Here is an 18,936-nt window from a genome sequence, read left to right on the forward strand (position 1 = left end):
ATCATTGAGGTGAATAAAATAGATGATTTGTTAATCGCGAGTCATAGTTCTGCCTGAATTGTCTGCTACACACATTGTCAATGTTGTGAAAAAGAAAGGTGATATCTGCGCAGTTAAGGTCATGACCTTACTGATTCCAAGAGCTCCAGCAGTATTAGCAGCAAAATCTGGGCACGCCTGGCAAAGAAAAAAAGTCTCAGTTGGTTAATGTGCCTGCTGCAAAGTACTGACTGCAGAGCTCAGATCTGAATCCCCGCAAAAATTCAGCACTCTAGAGCATTCTGTGTTGACAGAGCAGGCCATATTAAGCTTGGCAAACAAAACGCTGTATTTATTTTAAAGTATGTGGTGATTGCAAAACGGCCGGAGCAAGGGCTAGACGGATAAAACAAGTGATGTGCGCTCTGTGCTGGGGGAGGGGGAGGGCCATTAGCCTGTAAGAACTCGCGGCAAGATCAAATGAAGGGTGGGAGGGACATTGGGGAACAGATGGCCATGAAAGTTTATGGGCCAAAAGCGCGTGCCTGTGGCCACGTGAACTCGAAGAAAACTGCACGAAAAAAGCGGTGGTTTCACGAGGATTTTGAGCACTTGAATTCTCGCCATTTCCCATTCCTTCGGAATGGAAAAGACGAGACCTAAAAAGTGGGGGAATTACCCCTTAATTACGAAAAATGTAATTTATATATATATTTTTTTAATGTTGGGGGGTTTAGGGGGATTCTCCCAAAACAAATTATATATATACACAAACACATGAGTATGTGTGTGTGTGTATAAATTTAACTTACCTTATATATACTCACTTTGTATTGTAAAAGCATGCATGGTATTGGAAAGGAATGCATGGTGAAGACATGTGTGATAAAGGCATCTCTTTGCAAAGGCATTGCATGGTAAAGGCATCATGGTAAAGGCATGTGTGCTAAAGGCATGAGTTGTATCATCACACAACCTTATAAAAGTAGTAGTAGCTAGTATTGGGTGAGAGAGAGTTGTGGAGGTGTTATGAGGTCTGCCAGGGCCTGGGATGCAGCTGATGGGAAGAGGTCATGGGTTGTTGCTAGGGGATACACTGTGGAGCAACAGCTCGCCAGAGCCTGCAGCATGTCCGTGGTCACCAGGTAAAAGATGCAAGGGAGCGCCGCATGAGACGGCCAAGGCGCATGGGCAATGTGGCCACACCTCCCGTGGTCTGGGAGATGCCAAGAACATCAGGGCCATGCCTCGCCCATGAATGCTTCAGCTGCAAGTGGGACGTGCACTTTTCTACTGGGAGCAGAAGATGGCCTAGAGCAGACCAGTGGTTGGGGCAAGAGAAGGGGGAATTGATGGTAATAAGCAGTTCAACCACCGCCCTGCAGGGCCTTTTGCAGTAGGAGGAAAATGATCCTCGTTTTTTATATATAAAAATCCTCGTGCGCGCACAAAGATTTTGAAGGACAATTGTGCACTTGCAAATGCCAGGACATTGCAAGTGAACTCACTCATAGGGCACCGTGCCACGTGGGCTCTTTCTTCTGGGCGATTGCATCCGCAACATAGAGTAGTGTCCTTTGGTTGGGGCCAAACCTCCATGCAACTTAGAAGATACCAATTCGCAGAGTGCAGGTGTTAATATCGTATTCACGCAGTGGATATTACGTACAGGGCTGTATTCCACCTGAAACCTCTATTGTGACACCAAACCACACAGGGAGCGTAAAACTAGCTGGAACTATACCTGAGTGCCAGCCAGAATGTATGTGATAGAGACACAGGTTTTTAAGCTAGCATTATGGGCACTCAGGAGGTCTTACTCTGGGATCTGGGCAGGGCGGATTTCGTTTATCACCTTTTCCAGGATGCTCTCCTGGTCTGCATCACAACATTTACATTTTCTTCTTCTTGAAACTTTATTTAGATCGTAAGATCATAAAAGTACAATAAACAAAGTACAGTAAACATAGTACAAGAGGGGTAGTTCCTCATTCCATATAAAATACCACAGTAGCCAATGGGAGAAGCATTACAAGCTTGACATGAGCATATTCGCTCAGAAGATCCTTATCTATCGTCAATAAAATACTCAATTGTGCAAAGGCTCACTAATTTGATCATTATAAAAATTTGGTTCTTATCAACTAAAGAGAAAACCAGTATCTCGATAGACCAAATACCACAACGCTACTGGTGTCAGTACTCAGGGTTCTAAAGACCTCTAAATAGTGGGCAGGTCCCTGGCAAACAGCCCGCTGCTCCCAGGTGGGGCGGCCGAGCTCTTTGACAGGGCCAGTTTTGGTTCCCAGTCCGGCCCTGGCAGAGGCTCACATGCCTTATGAGGAACTCCTGCTGCTACAGCTGACAGGGCATGGAAGCCAGGTCTCCTATGCATGTGTAATGGTGCCCGGGGAGGCGGCGTGCTGGAGGGAGCAGCAACGGAGGGTAGCGGCCCAACAGGGTACATGCTCAGGATAAACTGCCCAGCAGCCAGTGGCATGTCGATCATCCCCAGCCACGACCAACAAAGGGCTGCACCACTGTTGAAAGTGGCCTGAACAAGACCCAAAGAGAGCGTAGGATGCCACAGTGCTGTTGGGATTGCACCGGCGTCACACATCCCTACCTGCAGGTGTGGGCAAATTTATCAGTACATTACATGCGGCAGCCATCTGTGTCTGTATAAGGGCTGCTGATATCATCAGGCGCGTGGTACTGAGGCCAGGGGGAGAGTGCTACAAACGGTGCTGGCCCGAGAGGAAGACCCTGTTGATGAAAGAGAAAGGGCCGAACCACGTGGAAGGCCTCAGTGCCACCTGGAACTGCCCCATAACCAACGAGAAAGTGACTCACATGTCTCCCCTACGTTTTGCAAGTCACCAGTGGATCAAGCAAAAGACCCCGCAGTTGAGGGACAGTCTAGTGGGCATGTCGGGGGGAAGCTAGTCCTGAAGAGACCTGGCGGTTTTAGATTGCCACGCACACAGGAGGTCCATCAAACAAAGAAGTTAGGAGGTAGCCTCCCGGCAATGTTTAGTTGCTCATTGTCAAAGTGCAGGGAATGTGGACCTTTTGTTTGGGAGTATAATTGGAGACAGCCAGGAGAGTGCTACATGCCCTACTGGGCTAGTTATCAATTGATGAGGAGAGACATGGTGCCGCCGAAAAGAGTCAAGAGCCCCAAGCTGGTCCCAATGTCCATGCAAGAGGGAATGACTTGATTGAAGAGGAATGCAGTGACACCTAGTGGCCATGGGTGGTCACTGCAGCAGTAAGGGCACCGGTGACAGAGGAACTTAAAAGGATGCTTGGCAGTGATTGAAGCATGGGGTAGCACCCTAGAGCATTGAACTGTGAAGGAGAGGGACTACATATCCCAGTTCAGAGAAGCCCAAGAAGTTTTATCCTGCCAGCAAATGAAAGCTTCCAAGAGTCCCCTGATGGCAAGAACAGCTACATTTCAAAGGCCCAGGCAGCAAGTCTATGAGGGACAGAAGAATGCGTGCCCCAGCGCACCGCAAATGGAGAAACTGGGTGAAGAAGGCGCCAGCAAAAGGAGCACCCACAAATGAAGGACGAAGGCGCAAAAGTCAGAAGTGCACCAAAGACTGTGTCAGTTGAACTGACGGTATGGGCATGAGCATGAGAGTGTAGGCCACATCGGCATAGCCTTGAGGTGCAAGGAGTGCGTCCTGAAGAGAAGCGACCTGCAAGAGGTCGAAGAGGAGACCTGCGAGAAGTCAGAGAAGATGACCTGGGAGAGGTTGGAGATCAAGACCTGTGAGAGGTCAGAGATGAAGATTTGTGAGAGGTCGAAGGAAGAAGACCATTGGAGAGATCGTGAAATGAAGAAGGTCACGGTGAGAGGTCTGGTCAGTGGACGAGGATAAGGTTCAGTCCTAGGGGTAGGACATGGCCAGGGAGACCCATGTGAAGTGCACGTCACATGGAGAGGCCCGGTCAAAAGAAAGGAGAGTTAGACAAGATGGCACCAGGCCACGTTGTGAAGAGGATGAATATGAAAGTGGAGAAGTTGCACGATGCCACAAGAGTAAATCAAGAGGAAGAAGATAACAGTGTAAAAGTGGCATGAGGCCACAAGTTTCAATCAGAGGAAGAATAGAAGTAAAGAAGAAGGTAATGGTGTGGAGTTGACACCTGGCTCACCACATACTGTGAGTGTTGTTGAGTTCAAGTGCATCTCCAAGAACTACTCAGAAGCTGCTGGACATCTTGAGTGAAGAACTACACCTATGCGACACCCGGAGGTCAGTGGGGCATCCGTTGCACCATGAGAGGCTGGCTGTCTAGAAGTCCTCGGTTACACCAAGCAAACCTGAAGCCTGCGGAAGAGAGGAAGGTGGACCATTTGTACCATCCATCTTTGGGGTCACCCGTGAGACTGGATTGTGGTCCTGCTCGGATGTCCTAAAATGACCTTGTTGTGGGGTCTAAAATAGAATCTGACCAATCCACATTGGATCGTGGCGATCCAGGGGCAAGGGTCTCAGGGATCACCAGTAAGAGCGGAATCCCTACACGAGAGATGCGTCTGCAGCAGCTCCCCCACAAGTCCCAGGAAGTATGAAGATCTCTTGTCAGAAGCTGGTTAACCCAAAGACTGTCCAGTTAATGCTGGTGCTCCAAAGTAAGGAGAGCAGGAGTACATCGACCTGAAAACAGCTACCCTCTAGATGGAGCAAGTGACTTGAAGGTGGGATTCATAGTATTTCCTCCATGAGCCTATAGTACGCCATTGGAGCGACACAGCGAAGTCCACACAGTCCCATGGAAGCCTGGGGGACAGGACCTCAGGGCACTCCCATGAGAGGGGAATCCTGGTAAGAGAAGGGATCCCGGTGAGAGAAGGAAGCCAGAGTTTACTCCACCATCCTCCACCTGGAAGCACTGCAGCATCTGAGGAAGATTGGCAACAATAACCAGGATGGCATGCATTGTAGGAGGCTTGATGTTCATGGAGCTAGGACGTTTTTGAAAACGCAACATCCATAGACTTCACTATCGATCCTCATGCACCGTCACAGTAAACCATGTATACAGACATTGGGTATAGACTTCCACGCATTAAGTCCAGGTGGGATTGGATCCACAGTGCCCCACTGAGCTGTGCCAATTTGAACTGGTGAGCAAGAAATCCAGAGTTTATCTAAATGTCATTCATGCCCAGAGCCGTCTGGTTAAAGATGCACAGGCATGCCATGATTTCTGGTGATCCCAGCTGCACTTGTACACTCATCCTGTCCAGAAAGCAGCCTAATAGACTTTCTGAGGTTTTGTTTTATTATTTTATTCTCTTCCACATGTTGGACTTGTTCCATTTTTAATAAAGTTTGGGAGGGATGTAGTGACTGCTAGTCACTATTATAGTGTTTCTTGTACCAGCCAATCCTGGAGAGATGGCTTAGACTATGACCCCATGCCCATCCATCACAGGTGTCACAAGACATGTGACCCTAACAATAAAGGGTGCAGGGCACACGTGCCCTGAGCCAGTTCCAGATACCATGATACTGTGTCTGTGTCATCATTATTAGTGTATAGGGGCCTAGGGCCCCGACCCTTTACAAAAGTGATGTCCAGGGGCGAGTGAGTTCTGCAAGGTCCTAGAGCCCCCCCCCTCACGCCGTCATCAGCGCCTACCAGAGCGAATAAGCTGCAAGATCAGCGATAGTTTAAAAAAAATTCGATTTCGTTTTGTTCTGGAAAATGGTGGATTTGGTAATAAAATGTTAATTTTTGTATGTATCGCTTTGCATCTTTGTCACAACTCTTGGTAGTGCAGCACGTTCACACCTATTAGCCGATTACAGGTGTTCATCGTATTGACTTTGAGAGCAAGAAAAGCTCCAACTGCTCCGCCTGGATTTATAAACCTCTGAGCCCTCGCGGGGGTCTTGTGAGTTTCCTGTGATTGCTTCCTGGATCGCCACAGTGTTGATACTGTGGAGTGTGTATATATTTTGATCTGATTCTGTTCTTAGGATAGTTATTTCATGTGTCTGTAAACACTCTGACGAGGAATACTGCTTGTGCCTTTTTCTCTGTGATAATCTCAATAATAATATTAATAAAAAATGAACAATACAGTAGTAGGTCAACAATAAACAAAAAAATCTATGTGCCCTTCTGGTTACTCACAAACCATTCAAGCAGGTGCATTAACCCACTGACATATGTTATAGAGCACACTTTGAACGTCGCACAGTGGAATTCACACCCGCGGCGGTGGCGCTATATTTTGCACATTCATCAAAAACGCTTTGCAGTCGCAATTTATTGAGCCAATATCTTGCAGGGGGTTTGAGCACCCGAGGAAGATGTCATTATACTAGTACAAAGTGGTAGTATGATTGGATAACTGAGTTTATCCGATATGCTTGTGTTTCCTTATATGGCCACAAGATGACGCTCTCATCTCTTTCAGTCAAAGTCTGAAATCATGTAAAAGGATTCGAGCGTTCCACACGCAAATTGGGTGTTTTTTAAAAGTTAATTTTGGGCATTTTCACTACCACTAATTGAAAAGAAATTTGGAGAAATAGGAACGCTTAACATGAAACAGGTCAGAATAAGTTCCGGGCCTGGAAGGCGGGGAATTGGCGATGCTTCCTTCCCAAAGTAAAATGGACACCGACCGAGTCTTCATAGCGCTGCTATTATACTCTCCCTGCAGAAACAGGTTCTTTCTTACAATTCGTCTGAACTTTTACATAAATTGGTTTTGTTTGGAAAATAAAGTATATAATTAAATAAAAATGTAAATTAAAAAATGTTATTTTTTTTAAATTAAAATTATAATTATTACAATTCAAGGAACCTCCGAATTTCATCCTTTTTTCCAGTGGGTTTCTTTTAAAGTTTTGTCCTCATGCACGGTCTACAAATCTTCCTGGGGTAATTTAAAAAACGTATTACTTAAAAAACTGATTTTTTGCTACATTCTCAGTTGGAACTAGAAAAGTCCCAACCCCATTGGTAGGTATTAGACCTCCTATCAGGGGCACAACTAGACCTGAACTTCCGGGAGGAGGGCCTTAAGAGGAGGGCTTGAAGTGCTAGCCCCCTCCACTTCAAGCATGTGGGCGGGGCGAAACTTTAGCAAGGGGAGGGGCTAACTTCACACAGTGGGCCAGAGCTAACTCTGAGCCAAAATGACACAATGGAGTAATAAACTGTCATTTGTAAAGCTAGTGGATACACCCAATATGATTACAACAAACGTGTTTTTGTGGAATTGACACTTCATAGGCTGCTGTCATATTTTTGGGTGGGAGATTTATATAGAACAAACTCGACTGGAAGGCATCAAGGCACTTTACATGAGAACCAGTTGCATTACAGACTGCCACATTCATTTTGTTAGGCACAGGGAGATTAACCCCTTAGCCGCGGCGTGAATTTCACCGCGGTGCGAGGGGGGCGGGGTAGGGCATGGCGCCCAGATACTTATGACGGCTCCCTGCCGTCATGAGTCACAGTAGACGTGTGCTCATGACGGCTGGTAGCCGTCAGAACTCCGCCCGCTGATTAATTCTCCCGCACAGGCGGCGAATTAATCGCGCATGGACGGAGCGGCAACGTTCTGATAGCTCTCGGCCGTCATGAGCACACGCCTACTCATGACGGCCGGAAGCCGTCATGAGCACGGAAGGAGTTAAGTGCTTTGCCCATAATCGCAGGATGTTGGGCGTCCCTGCTGAGACTCGAACCCTGCTCCCCAGCAGCAAGGCCAACTGCTCTAATCCTCTTTGCTGAAATGGGAGTATGCACATTGAAAACCAAAAAGAACCTTCTACTGATTCCAATATGAAGCATATAAGAACCTTTTTTCGCAAAGTTATTTCTAGATGACAACACTTTTTGCTAATTCTCCCACAATTCATTGTGGTGCAGAACCAAGTTCTTGATAAATATTCATAATTTCAGTGCCAGGAATTCTCTCCTGCCTGATTGTTGACGAAATGTTTTCAGTTTGTCTATAATGACATTCAGCATTTGTATGTTTGAGGATGCATAAATGTGTGCATGTCTCCAAATTTTGAGCTTAGGGGTTTAGCATACCTGATGTTGGAGAAGGGGTCCCTAGCAAATCACAGGTTCGATTTTTAACATACTGTTCCTTCCTCCTGGGATTGAGTGAGGGACAATTATTTGTCTGTATTACTGCTTGTTAGTTACTCTGCCAGGAGTCTGAGCTGTACTAAACAAAAGCAAAATACTTGTTGTTAGCACCTCACATTAAGCAGTTCTCACATACATGAGATACTCATCTTCAAGGCATCTGCCTTCACCTTCAAATAAACAACATAAAGGTTTTTTGGTTGTTCGGAACAGGAAGGAAAGTCTTGCGGCCAGATGTACAAAGCCTTATGTGGTCGTAAAAAGCCCGATTTGCGACCCAAAATGCTTTTTCAAATGTACAAAATGTGATTTGGTAACATGTTAGCGATTTGTAATTTGCATTTGTGATGCAGTATTTGGAAGGGGTGTGCTTTGGGCATCTCTTCAGGATACTGAATCGGTAAGGTATGTATTACTGTTTTGTGACCCAATTCCAGTCGAAAAACAATAATACTTTACAACCAGTTTAAAAGTGGTGGTAACCCATTTGCAAAGGGAAAGGGGTCCCCTAACAGGCAGTAGTCCCTTTGGACCACTGCCTACTCTTAAAAAAATGAAACTTAAAAGTTAAATTATTTTTTTCTTTTTAACCACATCTCCTTTTCCTTTAATGCAAATGGGCTGCATTTAAAAAAATAAAAAAATGTTTTATTAAAAAGTACTCACAGACATGGTGGACTGCTGACCTCAGCACCTCAACATTTGTGTTACCCTTTGACACAACCTAAACCAAAGTAATTTAGGGATCTCACCAGCGAAAACAAGCTGTGCGCTGAAAAGTATTGTGGAGATTTACTAATATTTTATGCAAAGCTGCGCAGCAATCAAATTAAGATAGTTCCCTGCTGTTCTCTTCCAAAGCTCTGGCACAGGTTCAGGCTTCCTACTGCATAGGGCTTTGTGTAAAAACCATTGGTGGTATCATGGGAACATTCATGCACCGCAGATGGAACACTCCCTTGGTGCAAATTAGTGCATAGCTCTATTTGTGCTACTTTTTATACCATTTTCAAAACAAAGAAAGTTTTCCGTTGGACAGTATATAGTTTATGAACACTTTGCATCACTTCTGTGACTTTGCATCCCTCAAAGTGTTGATAAATCTGCCCCTAATGTTACAATTTAACTTTTCTAGATTTAATTTTCTGTTTAAATAGTGCCTCGTCTTGTGAAAGACTGCAAAGCACTAAAAGTAAAACCACTTTTAGGATTTTGATTTTATACAGATATTTTGTTTACTTGGAAAGGCAAAATCCTTCTCATGTTTATTCTTTCCCTATCTTTCTTACACTCTGATTACATCTTGCCATCTTCATCTTGCTGTAAATAGAGTGTGTCAGGAGACCCATACTATATATGTGTAAATTAGATGAGAAGTTCTAACAGGGGCCATGACCCCTGCTGTTCTTTCCCCAGACACTTCAAGTAGCCTTGATAGTTCCTTACAAGGGAACCGAACAGACGGTATGAGATCGGGGATTGTAAGGGGCCTGGTCAGTAAAAGAAAAAACAAAACAAAGCTTCCTAAGCCAGTAATGGCTTTTGGAAGACCAGCAAAGCACTTTGGATGAGGCTGACCTTGAGGCCGCCCAACCTCATCCCAGAACAGCAGTCCAGGCTAAAGCCCTTTTACCCCAATGGGTGTTGGGCACACCTGACTTCTATCATACCAGAGAATCCATAGCAGACCTGATGATAGCCCTTGTCGTTTGAGTTTCTGGGGCCGAAACGTACACCAACAAATTCATCCTATGTCTTTACTTGAAGCCTGCAATTGATGTAACTTTGTAACCTGTAACGCTCTGATCCTCATGTAAAGCGCCTAGATACCTTCGGATCTAGCCAGAGCTATATAAAACATTGCAAATAAATAAATATTAACAGCTAAGATAACTGATTGTGATTTGGAAAAATGGCAGTGTAAATAGTAATTTCTGGTCATCAACCAATTATTTTGTTTTAGGTCTCACCTACAGATAGCTTTTAGCTGGCTGCTGGTGATGGCCTGATGTGGAGCAATACAAATACTTGCAGTGGGCTTTGGGTCAGTCCGTAGCTTACCATTGACTGGCTTTCTTTTCAATCTCATTTGTTTGCCTTTTATTTGATGGCTTTCCCTCCTCTTAAAGTGCTTGTCCCTCACCTGCTCCTTTACCATCATTTGACTGGATAATTTACATCCTTCCACTGCTTACATCCATGGATCTACATTTTATTATTTCTATGTTTTCACGCTCTCTCCCTCATGTGCGCATGTTGCTTCCTGCTTATTGCCTCACACTTTCACGTCTCATGCTCTCTGGGTTTGCTCTCCCCCCTAGCTTCTCTATGTCTTCCCCATCCCTCCCCATCTGTACTTTTTTCAACTTTTTTTTATTTTTGTACCCACACCTCCTCCTTTGCTGCCCTAAGCCCCATTCCATTAATGCTACCCTCACATGCTCCCCTATTTATTCCTGTCACATTTTTTTTCACTTTGATGCACTTTTGCAAATGTTGACTTTACTGTCCATTGGTATGTACCTACCTAGGGGACTCTTAGAACTCCGCAGTGTAGAGGAGCCTCCGGCACCACAGGGGGCAAAAACAGTGTGAATACACACCAGTCTTGAATGTTATGTTATGTTATGTTAGGAAAACATATACAGCGCACGGTTATCCTGTGGTGTCCTGGCGCTTGCTGCCCTCCTCCCTCCTTTCACATATTGCTGCCAGAGTGTTGTTCAGATCATTAGATTTTCTCAGATACAAAGGGAGCTCATTCCAAGCCTTTGTTGCGCCAGCAGCAAAACTTCTGCCTCCCCACCTAACTTTTTTTATAGGTGGTACTACTACTAATTTCGCTACTGACGAGCGTAAAGATCTTTTGGGCACATACCACTGGAATTGTTATTTCAGGTGAGCTGGGCCTGTACCTTGAAGAGCTCGGAAAACTAAGCAGAGGGTTTTAAAGTGGACCTGTTTTTTAACGGGCCGCCAATGAATTTTTTTGATTGCACTAGAAATTGATGCAAATTTTGAGGTTCCAGTGAGCAATCTGGCTGCTGCATTTTGCAACATCTGTAGTTTTTGTGTACGGTGCACCTGCATGTTTAAGTATAGACTATTACAATAGTCCAGTCTCGACATAATCAAGGCTGTAACCACTGTGCGCTGGCTGTCTTCTGGCAGAAGAGGTAGAATTTTCCTCGTTGTCCTGAGAATATATGTTGTGGCTGAGACAACGGCATTGACTTGAATGCACATGTCAAGGTAATCATCTATTACCACTCCCAGGTTTTTAACTTTCCTGGAGGGTATCGGTAAAGTCCACATTGAATTTGGCCACCAACTTGGGGTCCAGAAATTAACATCGTTCCCAAACAGGATGACCTCGAATTTAGCTTTAAACAGTTTTGAGTCATCCAGCTTCCTACTGCCGCTATACATTCCTGGAGCCTCTCTCCAGCTGCCTTCTCCTGCCCTGGTCGAAGGGATACCACAATTTGAGCATCGTCGGCGTATGAAGTCAGACAAAAGCCGAATGACTCGATCAGGGGGGGTCAGTCAATTGGTGTGTAGCCACCCGGCGGAATCTTGGTGTGGTGCCCTGATGAATGTGCCATAGTTTTCACTAGCAGTGAAACATGTTGGCCACCCATGATTACTGATCAGAATCTGTGACTTTGTTTTTAATCATGTTCCAGGGCCTGGATTATTAAACCTTATTGAACAAGTCACTGTACACATTTTTAGCTGATTGAGTGAGTGTAATTGAGCATTCCATTGTCTCTGAGGGCCTGTTACAGTAGATTGCAGGGTGACACTCAAGGACTGTGTATACATTTGCCCTCCTTCCCCATTGTTTAAAAAAAGGTGTTGTCAGTGCCTGTTGGGGGTTTTCTTTGTTTTTTCCTTGTTTCTTTCCTTGCAACAAGGAACTCTGCCTATGATGAAATGAGTAGCAATGTGGGAGCATAAACTGATAGGCTCATGGTGGTAGCTTACGTGAGGTGTCTCCTATTTTTATGTATAATGGCTAAGCACCTGGTCCAAAATGTTCTTGCTTTAAACATCAAGATATACCCACCTTAAAACAGATTATTTAATTGGTTAATCCCCCCACACAAAGTGTTTTCGCAGAGATTTTATAGTTTTGAATAACCTGTGGGGTGCAGGAAATAGGGGGTTTATAGTTGGTTGTTCAATAGAAACAAACCATGAATACAATTCCCAGAATGCATTAAAACTGGAAAGGAAACAGTGTGGTAATGTACAAGGAGTTAACACCACCAGAACGTCACTTATTTTGACATTCTGGATGCGTTTACTCCTTTGCCTTATTTATAAGGGGGCATTAACCCCTTGTGTGCTAAATCACAGTGGGCGTGTGCGGAGGACGGCTGGGGGCTGCCCGAACTCCGCCCACTCAATAAAACACCCGTACAGCGCAAAAATGTGCACAGCGGGGAAGGGGTTAAGCCACTTTTTGTGGCTTAACGCCACCTTGTAAATAATGGCCATATTTATGCAGCATGAAAGGGCCATTCAATGGGTGTTCCATTCTGCTGCAACACCCATTGCTTTTTGACGCTACGCCATATTTACAAGGTATAGGGCTGCGCCATAAATAAGACCTGATAACACCTGCTCTTAAACAGGCGATAAGAGAAGAAATGTTTCATTCTGCAGTACATGTGGAAAGAGCAAATCGCCTGGTAAGATTGTTTATGCGCAGGAAGGTGTCCCTTCCTTCACAAAAACAATTGCCCCTGATGCACAGGCATCCTAGCAAAATGGCGCTAGGGTGCCTGCCCTGGCACTAGGCAGCTTCTTTAGTGCTAGCACTAGGGGAAATGCAGAGGTGTGCCGTATTTTTGTATATACGGCGCACCCCTGCATTTTAAAACCGTCAGAGCACGGCGTTACCAGTTTATTGTAAATATGCACCAGCGTGCGGCGGCCTCACTAGTGCCAGGAGTTGCAAAGGTTAGGGCAGGGAAAACCCCTGATTCACATCCATGCAAACCGTGATTTGCAATGTATTTTTCCGGGTTTTATCAGTCACGACAACAATGTGCGCAGCAGAAATACTTTGTGTTGGTGTTCAAGGAAAAATCAAGAGCATACGTTCTGCAATGTTATTGCGCAAAAATACATTTATCCGGAGTCAATTATAGCAACGCACCTGTGTATCCCAGGGCACAATGACAGAGGTATTTGTTGATTGCATCTTCACAGCGCCCCCCATTTTGGCACGGTTGGGACTCGCATTCGTCAATGTTCACTGAGCAATTTTCACCTTTAAAAATATAAAAATATTCTGTCATGACGAAGTATGTGCTGTTCATAAATATAATCAACATAAGAAAATTATGATATCCTCAAAGAACGTTTGTGCCTGAATCAACTCAATGTGAGTAAAACAATTTTACATTCTTAAAGAACTGGCTGAATAGGTACTGTTTAAAACAGAATAAAAATACAAGAAAATGTCAAAAAGTTTTGTGAAGGAAAAAATGTATTATCTAGGAGTATGGACAATCAAATCAGAATTCGGTAAACTGTCAATGGGAAGTAGTTCTCCATTAATGAAATGAAGGATACCATTTTTAACAGTGAAAACAAAACTAAGTTTGACACTATACCTGATTGAAATGAACTTACTTTCTATCAGCTGGGTCAATAGTGATTTTCAGGATCAGGTCACACACTCGTTTCTCGGCCCCCTTTGCTTACTGTTTGTGACATCCTTACTACCCTTTTATGTAGACCTGCACTTTATGTTTTTTCCCTCTTAGGTTCCCCTCCGTTCCCCTCTGTTACTCCATCCAAGGCTTGTGTGTCATATATGAGGTGTTCTGCTGTTTTGACTTCTTTTTTTCAGGTTTTCTTCATCTTGGGTTCCTTAGAATGTATCCAAGTCTTCTGTGGGTCTGCCCGCTTCCTGGAACCCGACACAAGCTGGTAAGCCTGAGGGTTCTATGTGTAATATTTGGGTGCAGTATTTTGTGTGCAACGCTCCCTAAGTCATACTGTTTTTGTCATCACGTATACTGCTCTGGCTGGGTTTCCCCGCACCCTACATATTTCCAACTGAGGTTTCCTGACGGGCGACAAAGAGTCGCCTCATTTGTTTCCCTCGTTCTCTCTTTCTCTCCATCCTTTTCCCCGTTTCCCTTGAGGCTTATCTTGACTTGCAACTATATTGGACAATGGTTCACCAAGACTTCATTTACTATAACTTATGTTTTTAAACAGAAACTCAATTACTAAATTCAATTAATGTAAATAAAGACTAGCATCTATAGCAAAATAAATCTCTTTTAATTATGAAAGCAATGCACAATGACCTTAAATGGTCGAAGCAGAGAAAGAAAAATAATGCAAACTTCCCCCATGAAAGCATCATGGACTGTGTCTCTTTGAGGTTCAGACTAGAGTGTAGGGGGAGTTGTAGGTTTATGTTGGATGCCTACCGTGATTCTTAGAGTGTGGCAGTAGTGCTCCTTTGCTTGCCAACTGTGGCAAGGGATAGTATTTAAACCATTTGTTTTTCATTTTCTTAAGAGGATGTAGGACAATATTTGAATAAAACTCTCCTGTTTCCAGCCTTTGGGATTTTGTGTTGGTTTGGTGCATGCTTTGTGACTTTGGTAGAGTGTGCCAGTGCTTGCACACACCCGACAGCCCACAGTGTCTCTGGAGAGTTCAAATAATAGATATCTCTTGCTCTTGACAGTACCTGTGAATCCTGGCAGGCACTGGCAGATGTAGCCCTCAGCTTCCAGGTAACTGAACTCTGCCTGCAGTTCAGGTAGAAGTCCATAGTTTGTCTGATTTGACCGTTCGAAGCAGAGCGCTCCATTCTCGCACGGGCCATCGGCACACTCATCTATATCTATTGCGCAGTGGTAACCTGTATAGCCTGCAGGAGACACAAAGAACACAATACAAATTAATCACTGTTTTTTTTTATATATTTAAGGGTAGTGGTTTTAAAGCATCACTAGACATAAACAATGGAAGCATGTCCTTTAAAGAAATAGACTTCTCAGCAGGCAGAAGTTGTTGGATTCATCACAGACATAACAACATCCCATCACATTTCATTACACTGCCTAAGGATGTGCTTCCACTGAAATGTCTTGATAGCGAAGCATCTATTTAGAACAATGTGTGATGCACTGATCACCCTTATGCAAAAGACTCTTGACCTATGGCAGTGGGAGTCAGACTGGTGTCTAATGGTGGAAATGCAGGTGTTACTCTGGCCACCAGAGATGGCACCTGTTGGACAGGTGTCCAGCAGACTCCAGTGCACAGTCCAGGTTGCTCTGCAGCTTCCTTGGGGTCTGTAACCTCTCACCACCTCCTTGCCTAGGTCCTGTCCCTTCCCCTGCAGCCCTTTGGGTCTCCTGTCTTACATTCTGCTCTCTCTTTCCCATCCCATTGGCTGCCTCACCCTCTACCACTCTTTACTCCCTTCAGAGGCAGCAGAGCGGCCTAAGCCTGCTTGCACTGGTGGTGCACTCCTTAACTGTTCAGTCATGGTAGGAAGCCTGCTCTGCTAATAGCTGTGCTGTATCTTTTGTTTGGAGATGCTGCTGCCTTGTAAATGTAAATGTGTGTTGTATTTGTAAAGCGCACGGCTGCCCACGCGACGGGGCGTCCCGGCGCTGCACTCATACCGCTGTGGGACCCTTCCTGGCTTTTCCATGTGAAGCCAGGCATCCAAGCGCTGCTGGGGCCGTTGTGGAGATTAAGCAAGCTATTGCCCAGAGTCACAGAGTAGGACCCATGATTAGACTAGGCACCGAGGCGAGAATTATCAGGTCCGGGGAGATTGAGTCCAAGAGCCACCGAGGCGGGAATTGAACCCTGGTCCTGGTCCCGGGCCAGACCTCTGCATCAGGGTCTGCCGCTCTAACCATTGAGCCACGCTTCTCCACTGTGCACCTGCTGTGCAAGGAGAGGAGCATTGCATCTCTTCTGCCTGCTATGTACACTCCCTATCAAAGCAGGTTCCCCTTTCTGGATCTGATGCTGCTCTCCCACCTGTATCGGGGGACGTTGGGAAGACCCCCGTCAGTATTCCCGGTGCCCATGCCTCCCGGATGTCAGCACTAGAGGTAAGACACTGGACACTGTTGGGCTGTTACGTGCATTACTCCTCGAGCAGCGCAGGCATCTTTATTTATCCCCTCGGGACCGAGCCCGGCCCTAGGATGTAATATGGAACAATGTAATACAGTGGCCGGATGGCTCAGTACACCACCTTAGGATGGTTCACGGCTCTTTCGGGACCCCACCCTGGACATCATGCTTTACCCACCCCTAACCGAGCAGTGCATGCGGGACACAGTGATGGTCCTTCAGGGCCCTGCTCTGATCCTTTCCACATGGACAAGGCACTGCTTCCTCGGGACCCTCCAATGCTCCTTTCCACAAGGCCCTGTGACCTGCTTACCCTGACGTCATGCACCACTCCTCCACCCTGGACCCAAAGTCCCCCCTCCTCTTGGACCCTCTGCTGCTCTCCCAGACTCTGGACCCTGTCTTTCCCCTTTCCCCGGGACCATGCAGTTCTCCTCCCCCTTGCACCCAGAGCTCTTCCTTCTTCTTGGACCCTCTTCTGCGGGAAACAGGCTCTGGGCTCTGCCTTCCTCCTTCCCCCAGACCATGCACTTCTCCACCCTGAACCCAGGGCCCCCCTTCCTCTTGGACCCTCTGCTGCTCTCCCAGACTCTAGACCCTGCCTTCCTTCTTCCCCCGGGACCATGCATTTCTCCTCCACCCTGGACCCAGATCTCTTCCTTCTTCTTGGACCCTCTTCTGCTGTCCCAGGCTCTGGGCCGTGCAGTGCTTAATTTGTAAAGGAGTAGGTGCTGGAGCCCAAAGTTCTGTTCAGAAGCCCACTGCTTGCACATCTCAGTGTCAGTGTGCTGTATATCAAAGCCGGGAAGGCTGGATTCCATCTCAAGAGTCTTTCATCCACCACCAGGCATGGCCTGTCCGTTTATCTCACACTTGCAATTTCTTTCCCATCCTTACTTTCTCCATTTCTTGTCTCTCTCTTCCTCCTTCTTTCGCATTTTGGGGCAGATTTGCAAGAAACTGACGCATCTGCAGAGATGCGTCAGTTTTCCTGCGCCAGCCTGCAATACCCTTGCATCACCATGGATGTGCCGTATTTACAGTACGGCACATCATTGCGCAAGGATTGACAGGTGCGTCGGAAATTCGGATGCATCTGTTGGCCCAAAAGTCACGCATTTCTGGAGTCATGCCGCAAGCACGATGCAACTCCAGCAATGCATGTTGAGGCCTATACTTATTGTACTATGCCACTCCTGATGCGTCCTAGAAGTGGTGGAGTGAAATCTTGTAGATTTCACTGCGCCACTGTTACTAGGCTTTCCTGCGAAGGAACACCCACCCTGCATACATTATACCTGATGCAGGTATAATGTAATGCAGGCCTTTACAACGTGACACATCTCCCTAGATGCGTCACGTTGTAAATTGGCCGCATTGTTTATGTGGCCGCTGCAACACAAAAGTGACGCAACGGCGGCACAAAAGTGTTGCAAGGGGCTTGTAAATCTGCCTCTTTGTGTTTTTCTCTGTCTTGCTCTGGGTCGAAGTCTGATGAGTTAAAATAAGTTATGGTCCCAAAGAGTGCATGAAATGCAATTAAATTAAACACTGGGGCTGCTTCTCCCTTGAACACTGTGCAGCTTTACCCTGAGACCTACACTTGCACCCTTGGGTTCTGCACTGTTTGACCATGAGTTGATCCTCACCTTCTACCCTGTACGATGCCCACTGGACTTCTCTCTTGGGCCCTGTGCTGGTGCTTAGACTCTGTTCTACCCCACCCCCCAGTAGACCCTCGGCTGCTCCCCTTCCCATTGAGCTCTACACTACTCTCACATTCCGCCTTCCTCCTCATCCATCATGCCAATTGTTTTGAGTTTTGTGTAGGGAATATGTATTCGACAAGTCTCACTAATATACAATACAGGTAGACTCTTGCCCTGCCCATGATGGGCAGGTGAAGTACCAGGAGTTGAAATACTCAAATAAATGCAGTAAAGCCCTCCTCTTTGTCTTAGTGGCTACCTTTGTGACCACAAAGATAAGAGGTATTAAGGGCAGTGGCAGACAGTGCTTAATTTGTAATAAAATATGTGCCAGGGCCCTCGCTAGTAGGACACTGCAGCTCTAACCTCTTCCATGCGCATGATGGCTCTCGGCCGTCAATAGTCACGGTGGGTGTGTGCTCATGACGGCTGGGAGCCGTCATGACCACACACGCGATTGGAATGTCCAGCACTGCAGCGGAATTCACGCCGCAGTGAAGAGGTTAACCGCCCAATACCTTGCCAGAGCTGCCAACAACAATACCTATCAACTCCCAACCATAACACTCCTACAAGTGTGAATATTCTGACTATTCCAGACCCCCAAAGCTATAAGAATGGCTTGGGTGTCAGGAATGAATCGTTTTTAATGTATATTGAATTATTAAACAGTTGTTGTTCTGCTCATCTCTAAATTACACAGACAGCACCACCATGTGGCAGATTGTCATAGTGCCAGTGTTCACAATGAAGTGCTGATGCCAAGCACTGGAAACCACTGGCTCAAATTAAGCACTGGTGGCAGGGAAGTGTAGGTACAGGCAGAGGTAGCACTGATAACCTCTGGATGCACCAAAGTGATGTGTGAGCCAGCCACCTTCCTCTTAGTAAAATGCATGGCGCAAGCATGTCCAACTCTATACTTATTCTAAGAGAGCTGCAGCCACTCAGCAGGAGGCTTCTTCTAAAG

The 18,936-nt window shown here is 45.9% G+C and overlaps 1 protein-coding gene across 2 annotated transcripts in view; it reads right to left on the reverse strand.

Moving 5' to 3' along the window:
• CRB2 (crumbs cell polarity complex component 2) overlaps positions 1-18,936 on the reverse strand; it is a 324,449-nt gene that overhangs the window by 125,569 nt on the left and 179,944 nt on the right. For both annotated transcript variants that reach the window (XM_078641841.1, XM_078641840.1), the window contains exons 5-6: positions 14,846-15,028; positions 13,289-13,402 (exon numbers count right to left, since the gene is read on the reverse strand). In XM_078641841.1, coding sequence (XP_078497967.1) covers positions 13,289-13,402; positions 14,846-15,028 — 297 coding nt within the window. The remainder of the gene's footprint in view (positions 1-13,288; positions 13,403-14,845; positions 15,029-18,936) is intronic.

This window comes from Lissotriton helveticus, chromosome 5_1 (genome assembly GCF_964261635.1).
Source record: "Lissotriton helveticus chromosome 5_1, aLisHel1.1, whole genome shotgun sequence".
Classification (NCBI taxonomy): domain Eukaryota; kingdom Metazoa; phylum Chordata; class Amphibia; order Caudata; family Salamandridae; genus Lissotriton; species Lissotriton helveticus.